Genomic DNA, 22,585 nt, shown 5'->3' with positions numbered 1-22,585 from the left:
GCAAGAGGGCCATTTCCAAACCAGGTGAATTTAGTACCTGTTTTGATGCTCTCACAGGACGTAAAGTCCAGAAGTCAAAGTCTAGAGCCCACCCCAGGGAGGAAGTACAATGGGGGACTCTCCCTACATAAAGCCTGGGCCAGAAGGAAACTCAACCAATCCAATGCCCAGAATACTGTGGGAAATTCACCTTGACATTAAGAAACAGGAGGGGGCAACAATCTCCTGTCTTGCAAATATTATAACCACAAAAATGTTATTAGATGAATTTACAACCTAGATTCATACCACCTAAAAAACTTTCAGAAAAACTTCAAGTTGTGAATATAGTTTTAAAAGTTTGGGATTAGTAGTGCCTAGGAATGTTATTAAAGCAAACTCAAATCCATTTTGGGTGGAATGCCACTCTACAATAGGTTTTAAATAATTCTTACAATTAACTTTCCAAGGAAAATTGTTAGTCACAATAAAAGATAACTAGCACACAAGGAAGCAATTCTCAAGAGATAATTTGCAAGAACAGCATGAGTGGCAATAAGAGCTTTTATAACTATCAGGCTTAGTTTATAAAACAATTATGCTCAATGCTCATTATGTTTAAAGAAATGAGACATGATGAAAATATATGCAGTGTATGGGAAAAGCAGTGTCTTAATGAGCAGACATGAAGAAGAAACAAATAGAACTTTTATAAATGAAATACAAAATTTGAAATGGAAAACCCACTGAATGGGTTTAACAGATTAGACACAGTAGAAGAAAGAATTAGAAAACTGGAAGTTACTTTTGAAAATTACCCAGAAAGGAATACAGAGAGACAAAAAGATTGTAAATATGAAACAGAAGTTAAGAGAAATGGAGGATAGCATGAAAAGGTCTAACATAAGTCTTGCCACAGTTTCACAAGAAGAGAAGGGGGGTAGAGAGACTGGGGCAAAGATAATATAATACCTGACATTTTTCAGAATGCATGGAAGACACCAATCCACAGAATATGGAAGCTCAATGAATTCCAAGAGGAATAAATAAAAAGAAATCCATATCTAGACACACCGAAGTGAACTAGAATCACTATGGTGAATTCACTATGGCAACACCAAAGACAAAACTGGAGAGCTTAAAATCATCCAGACTAGAAGAGGAACAAATTACCTCCAGTTGATCAACAATTAAACTGACAGCTGACGTCTCAGCAACTGAGGAAGCCATATAACACTGGAATAGTATCTTCAATATGCAGAAGGAAAACAATGACAATCTAGAATTCTCTTCCCAAAATATCTTTCAAAAAATGAAAATGGAAAAAAAAAAACCCAGACATTTTCAAACAAAAAATACAGACTGAGAGAATTTGCCATGACCCATATTAAAGCAAATTATTCAAAAGTATACTTAAGGATAAGGAAAATGATCACAGATGGAAGATCTAAGATAAAAAAGAAATGAAGTTTTTTTAATGTAAAGAAATTTGTAAATGTAAACAAATATTGATGGCACGAAATTTTAATAAAGTTTTAAGAAGTTTAAAAAGAAAAGAATTCAAATATATGATTTAGGCATGAGATAAAATACTCTAAAATACTTGTATTCTCTTAGAAGACGGTAGGAGTGTTGGTTAATTTTAGCCTTAAAAAGTTATATTTACATATGTTTTAATTTCTAGGGTAACTGATAAAATATAGAAACAGCACATAAGTTCTAAGTTAGTATAAGGAGAAAATGGAATTTTAAAAAGATGTATTTGCCACAGCTTAAAAAGAATATCAAAAAATAAATTTAGCAAAATGTGTATATGATCTCTATAGGGCATGTTATAAAACTACATGGATGGATGGATGGATGGATGGATGGATGGAAGGATGGATGGAGAGATAGAGAGTTAAAGAGATAGAAACATAGATAGGTAGATAGATATTACACACACACACACACAGAAGACCTAAATAAATGGAGAGATGTACTGTGTTTACAGAATAGAAAACTCAATTTTGACAGTTTTTTGGAATACTGGTCAGGTATTTTGTTGAATGCCCCTCTACTGGAATTTGTCTAAAGTTTTTCTCATAGTTAGACCAGGGTTAAGGGCTTTGGGGGAGAAGCCCAGACAGATAAAATGCCATTCTTATCACATCATATCAATATCAAGTCATATTGTCAATATGATTTATCATTGTTGTTGTACACCTTGATCGCCTGGCTGAGGTAGTGTTTGTCAAGTTTCTCCACTGTAAAGTTACTATTTTCCCCCATTTCTATCCTCTCCTCTCTCAAAGGAGCTCACTATTCAAAGTTCATACTTAAGGAGGAAGGAGTTATACACCCCATCTTTGAGGGCTGAGTTTCTAAATAAGTTGTTTGAAATTCTTCTGCACAAGAAAATTTTCTGTTCTCTCCCATTTACTTATTTACTCCATCATTTGTTTATATCAGTATGGGCTCATGAATATTTATTTTATACTTCAGGCTATATTCTGATAGTTCTTCATTTATTTTCTTGCTCAAATTGTTCTGGTTTTGGCCATTAGCAGCTCTTTCACTTGGCTCCTCTATCCCTTTGACATACCCCCATCAATACTGGGGGTTTTGTTTGTTTGTTTTTAGCACTTCCTTACTTTCTGGCACTACAAGAAGCTCGCACCTCATTTTGCATCTTTCCCACCCCAGCCCTTAGAATTAACTATTTCTCCAAAGAGCTCTGGTTCTTTTATTGAAGAATGATATTAGAATCCAAGATCTGGGCCCTAGGTATGCCTTTTCCTACTGGAATGTTAGCAAGAGTTCTTTTTTTTTTTTTTTAATTTGTTTAGTTTTGGCTGCGTTGGGTCTTCATTGCTGCACAAGGGCTTTCTCTAGTTGCGGCAAGCGGGGGCTACTCTTCGTTGCGGTGCATGGGCTTCTCATTGCGGTGGCTTCTCTTGTTGCGGAGCACGGGCTCTAGGCGCACAGACTTCAGTAGTTGTGGCTCGCGGGCTCAGTAGCTGTGACACACGGGCTTAGCTGCTTCGCGGCATGTGGGATCTTCCTGGACCAGGGCTCAAACCCGTGTCCCCTACATTGGCAGGCGGATTCTTAACCACTGCGCCACCAGGGAAGCCCCAAGAGTTCTTTTTGTTTATATACATTTTCTGTTTGTTTTCTTTTCCTATCACCTTGTTCTGATTTTGTGGATCTCATCTCTCTAGGTATATAAGGTATTTGTTTGTTTGACTGTTTGTTTTTGCTTCCCAAATTATCTCCATTCCCTCAAGGTTTCTTTCTAGGTTTGTTGTTTTGGCTTCTGACTTTCATGTCAGAACGCTCCTCTAATATCTGATCATCTTTGACCATCCTTTCAAGTAGTAAAATGTTAATTGAGAACAATCTTTGTCGGAGAGCTTGATAATTGGCCAAGATTGCTACAGAATGATGGGGTGGCGATGTGGCACTTTTATTGGGGATCTCGCACATCACAACTTGAAGGTCTTGTGCATGGGAATGGACACAAGGAGCCCTGGGAACAGATGTCCTGTTAGCAGCAGTAGCAGAGCCTGAGTAGAAGCCCCAGTTGGACACCACACACAGGATGCAAATGATCCAGACCATCTGCTTCCCTGTCGCTAGCTCTGCCCCGGTGAGAACTACAAGATAACAAAGAGCCCCAGTTCCTCTGTCACGACAAAGGGGTGGGTTCACTCAAGGGAAATGAATAGACACTATAAAGGAGAAGAGTTTTGTTCACTGAGACTCATTTTTATTCTTACTAATGTTCATAAAGCATAGGGTCCAATTTAAGAGGACCTCTATGTGCACCAGTGTCCCTAAATTCTAACCTTCCCTAAAAAAGTTGGATCAATAAAAATTACCAGATTTCCTGCTGTCGTAATCACATTACTTACGCAAACAGATCACTTAATACAGTTACAGCACCAAGGGAGGAGTCCCTGAGACTTATAAGCTAACCCGAGGGAAGGCCAGCCAGCCAAGAAGAGTTCTGTCTCTTAGGGTTAGTCAGACTGGTGAATATCAAAATACCAGCTTGATCATTGACCATGAGAAACACACGTTAAAGCAGACAGCGGTGAGGGTCAGCATATTCTCTTCCTATAAAGCTAAGTGGACACTTTGCATTGAGAAGCTTGCTTAGTTAGCATGAATTCGGGCAAGGGAAATGACCTAAATGATATGACAGGCTGTTGTCATTCAGCCAAGATCCTGATGCAGCTGTAAACCCATCTGTAGTTGTGATGTACCAACTACAAGACAAGAGAGCAGTGTTTCTGGGCCAGGAAAGCCTCTGGGGGCAGCCCTGACGGCTCAGTATCATAGGGATATATTACATATCCCCAGTCTAGTTTCTAAACATCTCCATGCTGAGACCCCATTTCTTTAGAAATGCCACTTGGTCTGCTAAGTTCCTATCAAGATGTAGCCTGGAAGCCATGCTGTCTTTTGGAGGGAGTCTTAAAATATCTGTGCTTTGCTTAATTTTGTCTGGATGTGTATATTTATAATTTCCTTTATTATACAACTTCTAGGAGACACCTAGATTTTGCCTTATATGTGCCTACAAAGACTACTTAAAATAACATACTAGTTATTGATGACTTTAATAAAATATAATTTTCTTAGTTGACCTTGCATTTAAAACTGGAGGGTTTTTTGCATCAAAAATTAACAAATACACAAAAAGCAGTAAGTAAACAATCATGATGGTTTGAAATAATCAGGAATCAGTCTTCCACATTCATTTCTCCCTAATGCTTAGTGTTTATTTTTACACTTTTTTTTTTTTTTAAAAAACCCACTTAGTTCCCCTATAAAATACACAAGAGATGTCTGATGCTATGATTGTCATATGAGAAAACATTTCATATTTTAAAATTAAATGTTAATGCTTTTATAATTATATTTACTGCTTACCGTCTAATGGGATATTATGAAAGCAATCACACTTCCTAATCTGGGTGTTTCTTAAATAGAAATAAGTCATTAAAAGAGCAAGAATATTTCACTTGGCTGCATTTCTCAGCTTTTATTTGTAGGTGGATTACTGCAGAAGCTGAAGCCTAGGCTCAGAATTCTTTCTGGAATCAAAGCTGTTTGAATTCAGATCTCATATCTGCCCCTTAATAACTGTGAATTTAGTAAAATTATTTAACTTCTCCAACTCCTGGTTTCCTTTTCTGTAAATAGCAATACTTACCTTTATCTCCTCCATGGAGTTATTTGTTTTGGTTAAGTGAAATAATGAACCAAAATCCGTTAAGCATAGCAGCTGGCCTTAATAAATTCTATAAATAACAGTTGTGTGTACATGTGTATCAAGCAGAGGGCATCTTGGAATCCCCATAGGTATCTGTATACCTCCTGAGCCTCAAGTTAATTCTGAGTTCAGAAATTTATTTGGATCAGGCTGTGTTCATCTGGGGAGACTGAGTGAAGGATGAAATATTTGTTCTTATCTGAGTGCACTGCATGCTGTATTCCAGTGATCATATCTGGGATTCTATAACCTGTGATTGAGGAGGTCCAGCCAAGTGCACACCTCCAGGTTAGGCCACGTACAGGGCTGCTTCAGTCTCATGCTGAAGTTGAGACCTCGTGTAATGTTTCCAGGTCAATGTGCACCTCACTCTCTCAGGATATGAGGGTTTGGAAGCTTGCCCCTTATTCTGTCTTCAAAGTTATTTGAAATTTTTCTGCTTTTCCTAACTGTGTGACCTTCTCTCTGAATCCTTTAGATAAGTGAATCTTGGTGATTTACCCCAGGGGCATATGTGTCTGCACTTTCTGTCCATTTGTACCCGCTCTCAATTTTGGTCTATACAGTGGCCAGTCGTGCCCTACTCTGTGTAACCACTTTATTGAACACTGGGCTCTTCAGGGGTGAAGCAGGCGGCAGCTTTCTTTTTCTCCACGGCTGCCCTCCAAGCCTGCTTTGTCAGCTATCCTTTACCCTCTCCTCAGTAGGAGCTTGAGCTCGTAGAGAAGGACCGGTCACTCTTGGGTTTTAGAACAATCTGATGTTTAGGAGTTATAGGCTTATCCCACTTTCCCCCCATTTGCTTGCTAGCTGCTGCCTCTGCTCCCTGGGAATCAGGTCTTACTTGGCTAGCCCCATTATTATCTGGCATCACTGATGTATGAAGGCCCCCTCTTTCTCCCTCAGGCACTCAGTCAATCAGTTAACCCTTCGCCCATCCTCTGGGACCTCCAGACAGCCTCATTCCCTGAAGGAGGTACCACCCTCTCCAGTTCGTTTCTTAACGAGCTAGCTCTTGGTTTCCGATATACTCAAGGGCTGGCTATTCTTCTTCTAGATTCACTTGAAACTTCTCAGTATCTGTACAATATATCTGTCTTCTTATGTCTCCCCCACACGTACATACACTTGTGCTTGAACTCTGTTGAGAGGATTTCTATTGCTTGCAACCAAAAGAGGCCTAATTAAGGTATAGGAAAATGGATCAAAGGGAATTGGACAGGCTTGGGGGAAATTTTATCCATGCTATGGGAAAGTCTTAAGAATGCATTCCTGCTTCACAGAAGTGGATATTGGTCTATGAATATGTGCCAGAATATTAAATTAATATCATTAATATCAATTAATATTATCAATATTAAACAGCATTTATTGTTATATTCCAGTCCTATAGATGTTCTAGACCTTGGTTCATGTTGGATATTTCCTATGTTTCTCCAGTAACACGTGTAAAATTCATCTTTTAGTGTGGATTCCTACTAAAGATGGTATCCTAAATTTAGAATAATGGGACTCAACTATAATGGCTTAACACAGAAGTTGATTTTTCTCTGAAAAGAAATCGGATGGTAGGCAGACCAGGGTCGTTTCAGTGGTTCTATAATATCATCGACGACCAGTGTTCTTACTGTTTTTCTGCTACATCCTCCTTAGCATATGACTTCCATTCTTAAGTTCCTCACGGCCCAAGATGGCTGTTGGAGAGCCAGCCATGTGTCTTGAGTTCCAGGCAGCAGGAAGAAAGAAAGAGGAGAAAGGCAAAAGGGATGTATGCCAGCTCTCTCCTCCTCTAAATGAGCCAACGCTCATCTCATGTCACTTACATCTAATCAACCACATTTACCTGTAAAGGAAGCTGGGATTCTGGTTAGTGTGCCACCTTGAATAAAATTGGGATTATTATTATTTTTTAAATAAATTTATTTATTTATTTACTTTTGGCTGTGTTGGGTCTTCGTTGCTGCGCTCAGGCTTTCTCTAGTTACGGCAAGCGAGGGATACTCTTCATTGCGGTGGCTTCTCTTGTTGTGGAGCACAGGCTCTAGCCGTGTGGGCTCAGTAGTTGTGGTGTGCGGGCTCAGTAGTTGTGGCTCACGGGCTTAGTGGCTCTGCGGCATGTGGGATCTTCCCGGACCAGGGCTCAAACCCGTGTCCCCTGCATTGGCAGGCGGATTCTTAACCACTGCGCCACCAGGGAAGTTGGGATTTTTTTAAAAATTATTTATTTATTTTTTGGCTGCGTTGGGTCTTTGTTGCTGCGTGCGGGCTTTCTCTAGTTGCGCGAGCGGGGCCTACTCTTCATTGAGGTGTGCGGGCTTCTCATTGCGGTGGCTTCTCTTGTTGTGGAGCGCAGGCTTACGTAGTTGCAGCACGCGGGCTCAGTAGTTGTAGTGCATGGGCCTAGTTGCTCCGTGGCATGTGGGATCTTCCTGGACCAGGGCTCGAACCCACGTCCCCTGCACTAGCAGGCGGATTCTTAACCACTGTGTCACCAGGGAAGTCCTGGGATTATTATTTTTTTAATATATATATATATTTTTTTTCCTTTTTAAATTTTATTTATTTATTTTATTTATGACTGTGTTGGGTCTTCGTTTCTGTGCGAGGGCTTTCTCTAGTTGCGGCAAGCGGGGGCCACTCTTCATCGCGGTGCGCGGGCCTCTCACCCCCGCGGCCTCTCCCATTGCGGAGCACAGGCTCCAGACGCGCAGGCTCAGCAATTGTGGCTCACGGGCCCAGTTGCTACGCGGCACGTGGGATCCTCCCAGACCAGGGCTCGAACCCGCGTCCCCTGCATCGGCAGGCAGATTCTCAACCACTGCGCCACCAGGGAAGCCCCCTGGGATTATTTTTAAGGAAAAGGGGAAGAATAAAAATTGGTGGCGACAAGACAGCTTCCCTCGTTTATTTTATGCTGACATCGCCAAGCTTCTTCTCCTGATCTTAGCTTATCCACTATGATCGTCAGGTCATGAAGGCGACTTTTTCACGCCCCATGCCCCACACTCACACATAGGAAGAACATAATTTCAAAGTAAATGACCACACTTTGAATTAAATACATTTAGCTTCATGGAAAACTCCCTATAGTTCTTTCACTTTTCTCATTTGGGGGATGACAGGTGAAAACTTTATCAGATCATCACTGTTTTGATCTGTTGTTGGGAACTTTTGTTTTAGCTTTAGTCTTTCCTCCCCAACTTTACATTTTGAAAAACTTCAAGCCTAAAGAAAAGTAGAAAGAATAGTACAGGAACACCCATATACCCCACCTTAGAGTCACTGATTGTTAATATTTAGTCACAGTTTCATTATGGATCTATCTCTCTATAAATTTTGTTGTTGTTGGATCTTTTGAAAATTTAGTAGGATTTTTAGAGGAAAAACACTATCTAAATCTTTAAAGTCAATACAGCCCTTCTAAGAAATTCAAGGTAGAGGGACACTGGTTATAGATAGTCTCTAAAAGATAACTTCTAACTTGGATATTTCAGAGGATCAGACCATACTTATTACAGATCCCTTTAAATAGGCTTGAGGATTTCACTTCCTCTCTGTGTTAGACCCTCTTAACTTCTCAAAGGGTTATTCTGATCTCAACACACCACTAGAGCAAGCCTATTTAGATACTTTAATGCAAATCCAAATTAGAATTTTTTACAGTACTATTGCCTTTCAGATAATTCAGCTTGATTATAACATTAACAATGTCATCATACAGCCAGTAAATCAGCAAAAGATGGGGTTTCTTAACAGAATGTTCACAATATAAAAAATAAGGGGAAGCAAAATGGCTTGCTATCGAAGTTAGAATTCAAATCACTTGCTTCATCCTCTGAAAGAAGCAGTTCACATAAAACTGATACATGGGTTCAGGTCCCATAATGTCCAATAAGAGTATTTGGAAACATGCTTTGGAGTAGGATGTTACTCTTGTCAGGAAAGAAAGGTAAAGGCAAATTCCAGGGCTCCATGGTTTTGCCTGGCTGGAAGGGGTTTTATCTTACACAGGCATGAAGCTTATGTTATTGCCACCTTACTGTGAAGTTTTCAGTTAAATAAACAAACAATTGGGTTTACAGAAACTGCTTTCTTTGGAATTTTATTTCTGTAGCGCATACGGGTAATAATTTCTTTTCTTTTTGCTAATAGGACAAACAGAAGAAGGCATATAAGATCACAAAGCCTCTTTGAGGTCCAGTCTTACATTTGGTGCCTCTAGAGGCATGTGGTAGATTGTAATACTGCTTATCAAATATTCCAGTTTCCATTTCTGCAGTGCGCCTTTGTGTGGGATTTTGGGGTTTCTGCAGCAATAACTTAAACTACTCTGACAGATACAAGACAGAAATGCTGTACTAAAATTTTTTTAAAATAAAGTTTAAAAAATAGTTTGTCGGGCTTCCCTGGTGGTGCAGTGGTTGAGAGTCTGCCTGCCAATGCAGGGGACACGGGTTCGAGCCCTGGTCTGGGAAGATCCCACGTGCCGCGGAGCAACTGGGCCCGTGAGCCACAACTACTGAGCCTGCGCGTCTGGAGCCTGTGCTCCGCAACAAGAGAGGCCGCGACAGTGAGAGGCCCGCGCACCGCGATGAAGAGTGGCCCCCGCTTGCCGCAACTAGAGAAAGCCCTCGCACAGAAACAAAAACCCACCACAGCCAAAAATAAATAAATTTCTAGTTAATATTAAAAACAAAAAAAAAACATACCATGTATATTGTACCATAAAAATGAAGTACTTAAATATAAATCTAACAAAATATGTATAGGAACTATATGTGCAAAACTATAAAATGCTGATAAAAGAAACCAAAGATTAAATAAATCAAGAGTTATTCTGTGTATACTAAAAAAAAAAAAAAAAAAAAAAAAATAGTTTGTCAATTTGAGTGGTTCCCCTCCAAATTCTCCTCTCTGAGTGATCTTCTTACTATTTTCTTTTATAAACTTATTTTTAGAACTGTTTTAGATTTACAGAGTTATTACAAAGAGAGTTCCTGTATACCCCACACCCAGTTTCCCCTATTATGAACGTCTTATATTAATCCCTGCTACATATTTACATGCTCTTTCCATCCAGCTAATCTTACATGTGTTGGTAATTAACATATATGCATTTAAGTGCCAGGAATTTTGCTCTTACTAATTTTATGTTGGTATTCTTCAAAAGTTTTGGAAAGAATATGCAATGGAATTAACACACAGGTTGCCACTTTTTACCTTTTCACAAAAATCATCTGGATCTATATTTTTTTGTTTCCAAGTCAAAAGTACCCTTTGATTTTATATCCCCAGTTCTCTTAATGACCATCCTATACTCATCACTGATAATAGCATTCTCTAGACCACTGAAGCTCAAAAAACCCACAATATTTTTTCTCTTCCTGCTTAATCACTATGAACTTTTTCTTTATACTATAGTTCAAATATGTCCCTTTTCTTTTTTATCATTCCCACAGTGACTGCCATAATATTTGAAATGCATTTAATTTTTAAATTATACACAGAGATGGTGTATTAGTCTGCTCAAGCTGCAATAATAAAATACCACAGACTGGGTGCTTAAACAACAGAAATTCATTTCTCACAGTTCAGGAAGCTAAGTTCAAGATCAAGGTATTCATGGGCTCTCTTCCTGGCTTACAGAAGGCTGCCTTTTGGATGTGTCTTCAGAGGCAGAGAAAGTGAGTTCTCCGGTGTCTCTTACTGTTAGGGAACTAATCCTATCATGAGGGTCCCACCCTCATGACCTCATCTAAACCTTACTACCTCCCAAAGGCTCCATCTCCAAATACCATCGCATTGCGGGGTTAGGGTTTCAACATGTGGATTTTGGAGGGACTCGGTTCAGTCCATAGCAGGTGGCAATGCCCAAGCTCAATGCAGGAGAAAGTGCTGCATTAAGGGGAGCTGTGAGACGTCAGGTTAGAAAGATCCGTGATGTGTAAGACTCGGAGCGCCACACGGGAAGTCCCACGGTTTCTGATCAAGGCAGTGTCCTGGTGGGAATTGTTTTAGAAAAGCAAATACGGTGGTTGCATATAAGACGTACTTTACTGGAAGAAATCGCAGGTAGGAAAACCCTCTGCGAGAGTAATGTAACAACCCCTGATGGGAAAATAAGGATCCGCATTATGAAGGCAGAATCTCGAACTCACCACCGCCCGCAAGCCTTTCCTCATCCTCCCGTCAGAGGGAATCTCCTCTTTAAAGCCCCATTTTCCTTATGTTTAAGGGTTGCTCACGGAACTCTTACATCGTTCTTGCTTCTGTACTTTTCTTATCCCGTCTACTCTGTGCATCCTCCCTTGCAGGAAGCAAGGATATAAGCAATAACTGAGATTAAACAGCCATAATGCAAAGGTTACGTCAGCACAGATGCCGAAACAGGAAGAACCGAGACAGACACGATCCCATCAGGACCTCCAGGCGCCGCCCCCTCCCCTCCCCTCCCCTCCCCTCCCCTCCCCTCCCCCCTCCCCTCCCCCTCCCTTCCCCTCCCCTCCCCTCCCCCTCCCTTCCCCTCCCCTCCCCTCCCCCTCCCTTCCCCTCCCCTCCCCCTCCCCCTCCCAGCGGCCCCTGCGTGGCCGCCGGCCCCGCCCACTCCCAGCGGCCCTTGCGTGGCGGGCGCGCTCCCGGAGGTGCGTGCGGGCGGCCGCTGGTTACCTGCGTTGCGCCATCTCCACATCCTCGGGCTGGTCTTCGCGGCCGCTGGGCTCCGCGTTCGCGCAAGGTCGCGGCTGGGCGGGAGCGATGCTGCCCGGCCCGCTTGGGCCTTGAGGCGGGAGCGGCGAACCGACCCATTAGCTTGCCGACCGCGCCGAGCCCGCAGCCATGTCCGGGGGGTTCTCCTTCGGGAGCAGCACGCTGGGCTCCTCCACCGTGGCCGCCAGCGGGAGCGGCACGGGCGGCGGTTTCTCCTTCGGGACCGCGGCGTCTAGGTAACCGCGAGCGGCCTCCTTCCCGGCGGGGCTGTGGGCGGGCGGCCTGGGGGTCGCGGGAGGCCGGGGCGGGGGGCGCCGGCTTCCACGCGGAGGCCCGGCCGCGGTTTCGCCGCTTCTCTGGGCCCATCCCGCCGCCCGGTGAATGTCGGAGGGATGAATGGAGCTAAGGTTGTCGGATCTAAGCTCTTTTTAGAAAAAGAGACTTAATAGGAAATTGTAAGGGGAACAATGACAAGTTTCTCCCCGCTAATTGAGACGCCATTGCAGGATATACGTTTTGGGACATTAATGAATTCGTGGTTATTTTAAACGCGCTTTCAAACCGTTTGTGCCTTATGGGGCCCTATCTGTCCTCTTGTTTTTTTTGTTTCAAATACTTGTTACAGCACTTTTTGGTGGTAGTTTTGAACAGTATGTGCAAATTAGTATATCACAAGTGAGGACATTGTGCTGACTCTCATTGTCTTTTACTTAAATTGTGAAATGTAGACGCCATAGTCATCGTCTTTGTGCAGCCTGCCACCCCACCTCTTCAAGTGATAGCAATTTGGCCAGCAGACATCCAGAAAGAGGCAATTAAAGTAAAGATCATTTTAATGATGTGAGGTTTGCTCTTTGGAGCTCAAACTTTTGAAGATAAAAATGGAGATCATTAAATCAAATAATGTGCCTAGAATGAGTTACAAGATAGCTCCCGAAGCTGGTAGATCAACAAGGCAAAAAACCCTCCAGTTTTGCCTGTATGGGAGGGGGTAGGGTGGGCAAAGACTACACAGTGAAGTCAGAAATCTGGAGTTTTCCTTAATAGCTCCTATGCTGTCACTCTGTGCACTTGATCAGTAAGGCCTGATCATTTTAATGCTTTACTTGCCGTTTGCTTCACTTCCAGGCTCTTGTCATTCGTGGAACAAATGTTTGTTGAACGCATTCCTAAGTAGTAGGCCCCCCTTTAGGTGGTAAGATAAATAAGTCCTGCTCTCCTGAAGCTTACATGAAAGATCGTAATACTTAATGATTCCCGCCAGCTTCTCAACCAGTAACCTTCTCCTGTTAGATGAAAACTGCTCCCATCACCTCCTACTTTGATTAGTTCTCTGGAATCCCAGTTGCTGTCTCAACTGCTTTTACATCAGCTTTTTTTTTTTTTTTTTTAACAACGTTGTAGCCAGATTTAAAAAAAAAAAAAAAATTCCCATTGCCTCCCTTCAATGATTTTCCACTATCCTCGGAATGAAGTAAAAATAAACCTTACCATGGTCTGCAAGGCCCAGGCTGGAACCTCTTCAGACATCCTGAGCCCATCTTCTCATTTCTGTTTGCTCCAATTCAATGATCCAGACCCAACTGTAAAAAAAGTAATAATAACATCTACAGGCATACAGATAAGTCACTGAAACAATTTCAGCGAAAGATACTACCCTTACTCTTTGATATTTTCTGTGCACTTTGATATTTCCTTTTTTTTTTTTGGCCTGATATTTTCTATTCTGTTCCGTTTCCTTTTTTACAAATGATGGTTGTGAGCTACTAAATTGATTTTTTGCTCATCTCATGGGTCCTGATCTTAGTTTGAAGAACACGACTTAGGCTTTTTCTCAGTTTCTCAGGTGAAGGCCAAACCCCTTCCCACTTTAGGGCAGTTCCCTCTGCCTGGAATTGCCCTTCGACCTCTTGTGCTGAGCCGATGCCTGCTTGTGGGGCTCAGGTGCTTACGTCGGAGGGAAGCCTTTTCTGACCTGTCATTGTAGAGAGGTTTCCACCCCTTACCCTGGACCATAGCACTTAGCACAGTTGGGTCAGTTCGTTACATTTTTTGTTGACTTGTTTGCGCTCCATGATGGTGGAGATCTTTTCATGCTGGTTTTCCAGGAGCCACGGTGGAGCTCAATACGTATTTGTTGAATGCATGAATGATTGATAAATCTCTTTCTCTGGTTGGAGACTTCCTGAGGGCAGGGCCTGAGTCTCATCTACCACTCTGAGTCCCTGTGACAGTGCCTGGCAGGGCTTTTATAAATACTTGTTGAATGATTGAGTAAATGAAGTATTAGCAATAAACTAGAAAAATGTATACATGCTGTAGAGAGGCTTGGGAAATTAATAAAAGGAGAGACGGTCTAACACCTGCCCATTGGGCTACTGGTTTGGAGACCTAACATTCTTTCGGTAAATGCACCTAGGTTAGGTTAGCTCCCAAGTCCACGGTAAGGCAGGATTCCATTCCTCATCTGGCAGGGTCTGCTGGCTTCTCTACATCATGTCCTTGTTGAGGAATTGGCAGATAATATTGGTTGAGGCAATAATTGGTTAGGTCTGAGGTAGCTTTTTGTTTTTCTTTAAGTGAATATTTCTACCACAGAAATTTCTCCTTTGCTTCTCTGGGAAAGTAAGATTTTACTTTGATATATTTTCTTTGGTAATGTTTTCAACTTTATGAAGTTGTGAAACACTTCATTGTATCTTTACTTAAATTGTCAAGAAATTTTAAATACTTTAATTGTCTTAAAAACACATACTTTCACTTTGTAGCTTTTGTGTATTTATGGAATAGCAGTAAAAACATGGGATTGCTGACTTGTTTGGGAGGAAGGGAAGCATAATAAACATTTCCTTAATTTGATTCTTCATAATTTGCCAACAAAATGTTTCTTAAAAATACGTTTTGGTTCAGTTGATTGTTTAAAGATCTGTGCTTTAATTCTGGGTGAGACCTTGCAGCCCTGCTCTGCCAGCCCCCTGTGCTTATACGCAGAGGGGCACGTGCACACGTGCTAATAGGAAAAGACACAATTAGGGTGCACCCTCTCCTTTTTCCTGCGCAGTGTTGGTGACTGATTTCAAGTTCTCCTTCCTTAAAAAGCTCCTCCCTCTCCGTTCCCCTCACAGTGATTAACAGGCATAGAACCTTGTACATAATATGTTTAGTTGAATTTATAAGTGCTCCTTATGATAGCAGTAGCAACAGCATTTATTGAGTGAAGTTAATTTGCCCTTCATAATCTCTAAATCTTTACAAAAAATCTTAAGTGGGTACTGTTATTCCCATTTTGCTGATGAGGAAATAGAGGCCCAGAAACGTTATGTCACACAAGTACCAGCACGTTGGAGAGCTGGTACCGGAGCCTGGCCAGAGCACTACTGCCTGCCCCTTCCATTGAAATGCCGCAGGCTGTGAAGCTTTTTTTTAAAACTGGCATGGGGTTCCGCCATGGTGTTTATGTCTATGTGGAAGGCCCGGGAGAGAAGTAATAAAGATACATGTATAGCATGAACGGGATTTCCCATTATGTTATACATGTTGTAATCTCTCTTAACTCTCCTACATAATTTTTGAAGTGTCAAATTGTCAAGATTTTTTGGCTTGTTTTCATAATTTGTTCTACCATTTATAGATAGCAAATTTGAGCCTCTGCAGCTTGCTAAGAACAGTTGAAAAGCTGTAAACTTTGTTCGCATCACTTGTTATTATCAGCTGCTCTTTTTTAAGCTTTCAGAACCTCTGAGGAGGGTTTCTGCTGATCTTACACAGTCTTTGCAGAGGGTAGCTTTGCTTTGCAGCTTCCTCGTGCCAGGGTATGTCTGTTCTTGTCCCTCATCCCCACCCCCAGGGGTGGCGATACAGCAACAGAGAGGTGGCGGGGACAGCTTCGAGTGACTCTCCTATTTCTGGGCACGTCTTTATGTTAGCAGTCGGGGAAGAACGAATGAGCTTAGCAGTGTGAACTGTACGTGCATAGTTCCGAAGGAAAATGATCCACATTTGTAGGGTTTCCTGTGGCTGTTTTAAAATACGCTAGCTTTCAGACAAAAACCGGTGAAAGCAGAATATATGTGATCTTGTTTATGATTCCTTGGCGTCTGAAATCCTAATTGCTGTAGATTCTGCTTTTCTTGAAGACTGGTGTTGCACTTTTTAAGAATAATTTTGTATGTGGATTTATTTTTATAGAGAACAGAAAAATATTTGAACGTGGTTGGTGGAAGGTGAGTTGTGATTACTTTTGTATCCTGTGGAGATGTGTGAGATGCTTAAATGGAGAAATAATTAACCTCGAAGAGCTAACTTGCGTTTCCCGTAAATAAGTATTGGCTCTAGTAGACTTTATTTTGTGTTTTCTATGAACAAGCAGCCCTTCTGTGGGGCTCAGCTTTGGGACTCTGGGGAGCACGGCGACTCCAGTGACAACATCTGCTCCTTCTGGTGGTTTTGGAACCGGGCTCTTTGGATCTAAACCTGCCACTGGGTTCACTCTAGGAGGAACGAACACAGGTAAGGAGGGTTGTCAGAGTCTCAGGGAGTGGGTGTGGGGTATTCATTCTCTGCAGGTTCTGTCCTGTGTCTCCTCCCTTTACAAGGATCGTCACTGGTGGTAGACCTAAAAAATGGTAAATACTGAGATGAAAAGGCAGACGGATGTGGGATCAAGGGTCAGAGATAGGGCCAGCCATTAGCTGTGACTTACTTCAGTGTAAGGAAGGACAACACACACATATATTTAAGAATTAAAGGAAATAAATCTATTCAAAAATAGTGAATTAAAGTAATTCAAGTTTATGTTAGATTATATAATGCAGTGTTTTATCTTGGTGAAGATTGAGTCAAGTTTACAGTTTGGACATTAATTAATTTAGCATATATGGGACAGTCAGCTTCCTATTTTGCTATAACATTATAATTTACATTCCTAAGAGATGTTTCAGATTTTTTTATTATTAAAACAATTGTTGCACTGGGAAAAGGGCAGGAGGTAAAGGTTTCTGGTGGACGTTTCAATAATAAAAAGTTTTTTAAAAAAATACAGATATTTTGCTATTATAAGCAAAACACATGTTTCACTGGAGCCACCATTTTAAAAGTTTACTTCCTCGTTTACCTTTATTCTCTGCCCTCAGAGTCTCTTGGTCTGTGTTACCACCTTTTGCATTGAGCTGCCAGCCTCGACTGCAGCCCTTTGCACAGCTACACAGAGACCGTGGAAGAACTGCAGGCGTAAACGTGAGACCAGCCAGTGTGCCTCTTGAGACAGTGCCGGTGTTTTGTTTGGACTAGCTTTTTTTCCTTCTTGCCGGATTTTGTTATAGGCAATAGTTGTTTGCATTTTACAACTCTTAATCCCTAATTAATCAAATTATACACAGCCTGTGATACGAGAACCAGTGCTATAGAAGGAACGCTGTATTAGGCAGTGGTTGTGGTGGAAGATACTGTGGTACCCGTTAGTCTCACCAGCAGTGTTATCACTCCCTGAGGGTGATTCCAAGTCTTGCCCTGTGACAGGCCAAAAGAATGCCATCTGCCACTGATGGTTAAAGTTTATTTCTCTTTTTGTCCCCAGGAATAGCAACAGCTGTAACTACAGGATTAACTCCGAGTAAGAATTTTTGAGGGAAGAGCCCAGATCTGTGGTTTTTCTACTCTTTCCTAATCTCTCACAGAACTGGGCTATAGAAGAAACATATAAGGAACTGAATATAGATCATAGATACTTTTCAAAGAACCTTTCAGTATTTTACTATTTTAAAAAAATCGATGATTATGTAATCCTTTTTTAGTTCAGAAAAAAATTTTAATACAGAATTGTCTTTTTCTGTCAAAATTTATTTCACATTTATATTTTTCAGTCATTTAAGCCCTTTTAGTGAAAAAAGAACCAAACTTTAGGCCAGAAGTCTTGGAATTAAGCGCTGGCTGTACCTCTAAATAATTGTGAGGCCTTAGCTGGTCATATCTGGCAGCTTTTAGTTATCTTTCAAATGAGGGTATTGGAATAAAAAGTTTCTGAATTCCCTTCCAGCTCAAAAATATCGTGGTTCTCTATCGTGATATGCTGCAGGGAATGTGGGTAACCAGGGTGACAGCGCCTTGACCTGGATGCCAGGGAATAATGTGAAAGGATGAGAGGACAGTGAGGAACCTCAATTAAAATTACTTAATTTAATTAAAGGTAAACTTAAAATGGAAGTAAATTGAAGATTGGTGAACTTTCTTCACTTAGATGCTGCTTACCTGTTATCAACAGAAAGCACGTCTGTCTACCACCAAAGTTTCGTACAGGACTGGTTACGAGGGCAAGCAGTTGGGTCCTCTCCTGAGATTTCAGAGCCGATGCGTGTTTTCAAAGCCTGTTACTCTGCAGGGACCTCCACTTGTGGCAAGGACGATCCAGAAGCATGGTTTCTGACTTCTTTTCTCTCAGTGCCTTCAGGAGAAGCCAAAGTGCAGGTCATTCATAACTTCTCTGTTTAGTGACTTTGCGTAACTCCTCCTTCCTGGCTGTGGCCGTGAGTCTACACAATGCCTTGATCGTTGAATATCAGCGGAATGTGGTGGAAGACCCTGATGAGGTCAGGGGCCGCTGGGTGCCGAGCGATGGGTTCTGGTGTCACCTGATACGCGCGCTGAGAGGCGCATGAAAGGCACTAGGAAGGCCGAGGAGGAGGAGAACGGGAGTTGTTGATGGGCGGGGCAGGAAGCACTGTTCAGGCAGGAGTGGAGAGTGCAGAGGCCCAGTCATTAAAGGATCCAGGGAAATAGCAAAGGTGCTTTGCTCTTGGAGTTTAGGATTCTGAGGGTAGGCATGGTAGGAAGAGGAGATTGGCGGAGCAGGTTAGGACCACATAGGAAAGGTTTTTGGGTACCAAGCCTTTAGAATCTATTCTGAAGACTAATGTATAGACTTAGTGGGAACCTTAAGTCGGGGGAATCAGCAGCATATTATTTTGTTCTTTTTTAAAGTAACTGAGATAATTCCAAGAGTAGATTAGAGGAGACTGATCGTGGAGGTTATTATAATAGTTCTTGAGAGAGAGATGGCCTCAACTAAGGTTTTTGAGGATGTGTGTAATCCAGGGATATCTCTGAAGTGGAAATGACAGGACTTGTACTGATAGAAGACAGGGCAGCGAGGAGACGTCAAGGATGATTATGGTTTCTGGCTTGAGCAACCAAATTGACCGTGGGGGAGTTAGGAAATTTTTTTATAGGGAGATGTGTAGGGGTCCAGAGGGACATCCAGGTAGAGCTAGTCTTTGGAGACTCAGGTAGATGTAGATTTAGACCCATGAACCTAGTTGAGATTCTGAAAGTGGGTGAGATGTTTCAGGAAGTGAGGGAGCAAGAATGGAGCCTTAGGGAGTATCATTTAAGAAGTGAACAGAGATACACAAGTAGTATGTGTAAAGCAGATAGACAGCGAGGACCTACTGTATAGCACAGGGAACTAGATTCAACGTCTTGTAGTAACCTATAATGGAAAAGAACCTGAAGAAGAATATATATGTGTGTGTGTGTGTGTGTGTGTGTACATATATAAAACTGAATCACTTTGCTGTACACCTGAATCACTGTAAATCAGCTATACTTCAATTTATAAAAAGAGGCGAGGACTTCTCTGGTGGCGCAGTGGTTAAGAATCCACCTGCCAATGCAGGGGACACGGGTTTGAGCCCTGGTCCAGGAAGATCCCACATGCCGCGGAGCAACTAAGCCCATGTGCCACAACTACTGAGCCCACGTGCCACAACTACTGAAGCCCGTGCACCTAGAGCCCGTGCTCCACAACAAGAGAAGCCACCGCAATGAGAAGACCGCGCACCACAACAAAGAGTAGCCCCCGCTTGCTGCAACTAGAGAAAGCCTGCACGCAGCAACGAAGACCCAATGCAGCCAAAAATAAGTAAATAAATTAAAAAAATAAAAAGAGGTGAACCGAGGAGGGAGACGGACAGAGGGGACTGGAGGGCAGTGACAGACGCAGAAGCAGAGCAGGAGGGCTTCAGGCAGCAGAGAAGATGTTTTAAATAGTCCTGGAGAAGAAGGACTGTTTGCTGCTGAGTATAAAGGAAAGGAGGGGGGAAGCGCCGTGTTAGGTATATCTAGAGGTAGGGCTGAAATTGAATTTCAGTATTACCACATAGATTGGATTTTCATCTTCAGTATGCACCCTGATTTGGTGAATGATTTTTCTCTCTTATAAGTGTATAAGTACATATACCTTTGTTCCATCTACGAGAAGTAGACTTCCAGGCTCCTGATTGATACCTGTATAATGCACATGCAGCTACGGTAAGCTGGGATGTTTTTTTACAGGCCCGCCGGCCACCACGTCTGCGTCCACGGCAGGCTTCAGCTTAGGCTTCAGCAAACCCGCGGCGTCCGCCACACCGTTTGCGCTGCCCATCACGTCTGCCTCGGCTGGCGGTCTCACGCTCTCGTCTGCTCTGACATCGACTCCTGCAGGTGAGGCGTGTCGGGGGAGGGTGGCATTTTCTGGTTGAGTTCTAATTTCGGTCAGTGAATGTAGGTATCCACCTTTGGTAAAGATAACTTCAGTTTGGGAGAATTTTTATTTCAGTCATTCAGCAGTGTTGACCTACTGAATTACTGGTTTGTGACGATCAGCCTTGAGCATTAAAGCAGCAGAGGCCCTCTTGGAAGTTGGTCTCTTTACAGAGCAAAGCAGGGGAGCGGGTGAGAGGGCCCATGTGAAACTGTTGATGTCTACTTTGTTTTCAAGGCGCACTTTGGTGACAGGGAAGGATAAAGAGTTTGCATAAACCTTGCTTGGCTTAGGATTCATCCGGTTTTGAGTGTGGAGTTGGTAGCCTGGGTTGAAAACTCTATTACTGCCTGGAGTCACTTAGCTGATACCATGCTGGTATTAACCAAACCCCTTATTCCTGCCACTGGTTTTTACTTTAAAGGTACTATTTCTTTCTGTTCTCAAGTATATATAATGTTAGATTTAGTGAGTGTTTTTTCTCAAGAGCCAAGTTTATCGTGACGTCAGTTTTTAAGGAAGTGTCTTGTGTTTGCTGTGGTGCTCACGCTCTGTGGGGGCTTACGGGCTCACTTCTTATAGCGTCCACAGGATTCACTCTGAGCAGCCTGAGTGGGACGGCAGCTGCAGCCACCACCGCACCCGCAGGCCTCTCTTTAGGGGGAGCCTTGACGGGTTTGGGAGGGCCGCTTTTCCAAAGCGCGAGCACGGCAACATCAGGTAACTGTGATATTTACTCTCCGGAAGAGTAAATATTCGTGTTTAAATTTACTGTCTTTGTTTTGGTCTTTGGAGCAGATCACGTGGTCTCTTGAACCGTTATGTTTTCCTTTTAGTGTAAAAACTGAATTATAAAATAAAGTTGTTCATACATGATTGCCATATTTTAGAAATGCATTTTCTCAACATTGACTGACTAGGTAAGGAGGCAAGAAAGAGCCTGTTTCCGGAGCCAGTAAACTATTCTAGAGAAGTTTGTCTTTTTAATAAACGGCAGTTGGTTAGTCTTGAATCGTTTAGCCTCTAAATTCACTGTGACACAACTTGACCTCATAAGCCTGGTTCTGGGAATGGCTTTCTGTTATAGATCTTAGGAAAGGGTGTTAGAGTGCTTTGAAGTCAGGACATTAAAAACAAGTATTAAATGATTTTATTATAGTCAAATTTTGTAGGTGTCTTCTAATAACCAAATCATTAGATGACTATAACGTACATTTCTTTGCAGGATAAATATTTAAACATCTTTCCCAAAGATTCCCATGGGAGCAAAACACGAAAATAATAGAAACGAGTTAGAGGGTAGTTTTTGTGTCTTGTTATTGAGTTTTTAGGTCTGTTCTGATTTTTCTTAGGCTCTTTGACACAGTATTCAATGCTTACTTTATGGTTATGTTAACCTAAAGGTGCCACTGATTTTTAAAAAATTCATAACATTTATTCAGCTGTGTTTTTTCACACGTTGTCAGGATTTAAATCCAGTTTTCATTTATCCCATGCTCTTATCCAGTATATCCTGCAGTTTCCTGTTTTTAAGGTAAATAGCATCTTGTCTAAAAAGAACACAATTGTGTCAGCTTGAGAATGCATGGACTTATATGATTTACCAGTGCAGGATCTTTGAAATTTTGCTACTTGAGTCACAGGTACACACTGATGACTTAAGATTACTAGAGTTTAGCTCCAGTTCCTTTTGTCTGTGAAGTAGGATTTAAATAAGTGAAGTTTACTTTTTTTTTTTTTTTTAAGTTTAATGGAAAAAAACTTGAGAATGTGAAATCTTGATGTTTGAACTTCAAGTCTTTAATTATCAGTTCTTTAAATTTCATTAGTAGTAGAACTGTTTGCTTTATATTATACTAAAATCTTATGAATTCATGCTAGATTATTTTATTTATTTTCCCCCAGCTTTGTTGAGGTATAATTGACAAATAAAATTGTGCGATATTTAAAGTGTACAACATGAAGATTTGACTGTATACATTGTTTCCCCCCCCATCAAGTTAATTAACACATCCAGTACTAGATTATTTTAAAAGTATAGAATTCCAAAGCATGATTGGAAGACAAGATGTATTCACCTGAAAATATGCAAACTAAAACTGCTTTGATAGAGAGGGTTT

At 41.7% G+C, this 22,585-nt stretch overlaps 1 protein-coding gene across 16 annotated transcripts in view; it reads left to right on the top strand.

Annotated features, from left to right (window-relative positions):
* The first annotated feature begins 11,847 nt into the window (after positions 1 to 11,847).
* The window catches only part of NUP58 (nucleoporin 58), a 44,233-nt gene continuing 33,495 nt past the window's right edge, over positions 11,848 to 22,585 (top strand). For 10 of the 16 annotated variants that reach the window (XM_082435334.1, XM_082435343.1, XM_082435341.1 and 7 more), the window contains exons 1-4: positions 11,848 to 12,183; positions 16,314 to 16,456; positions 20,276 to 20,425; positions 21,048 to 21,185. In XM_082435334.1, the coding sequence (XP_082291460.1) occupies positions 12,077 to 12,183; positions 16,314 to 16,456; positions 20,276 to 20,425; positions 21,048 to 21,185 (538 nt within the window). In that variant the 5' untranslated portion in view covers positions 11,848 to 12,076. Of the gene's footprint in view, positions 12,184 to 16,313; positions 16,457 to 17,522; positions 17,559 to 20,275; positions 20,426 to 21,047; positions 21,186 to 22,585 lie in introns of all 16 variants that reach the window. The other 6 variants (XM_082435335.1, XM_082435333.1, XM_082435331.1 and 3 more) reach the window with 3 other exon arrangements.

The sequence above is a fragment of the Balaenoptera physalus genome (assembly GCF_965194825.1).
Source record: "Balaenoptera physalus genome assembly, chromosome: 18".
Lineage (NCBI taxonomy): Eukaryota > Metazoa > Chordata > Mammalia > Artiodactyla > Balaenopteridae > Balaenoptera > Balaenoptera physalus.
Note: the sequence above shows the minus strand (reverse complement) of the source record. Positions and strands in the feature narration are given on the sequence as shown.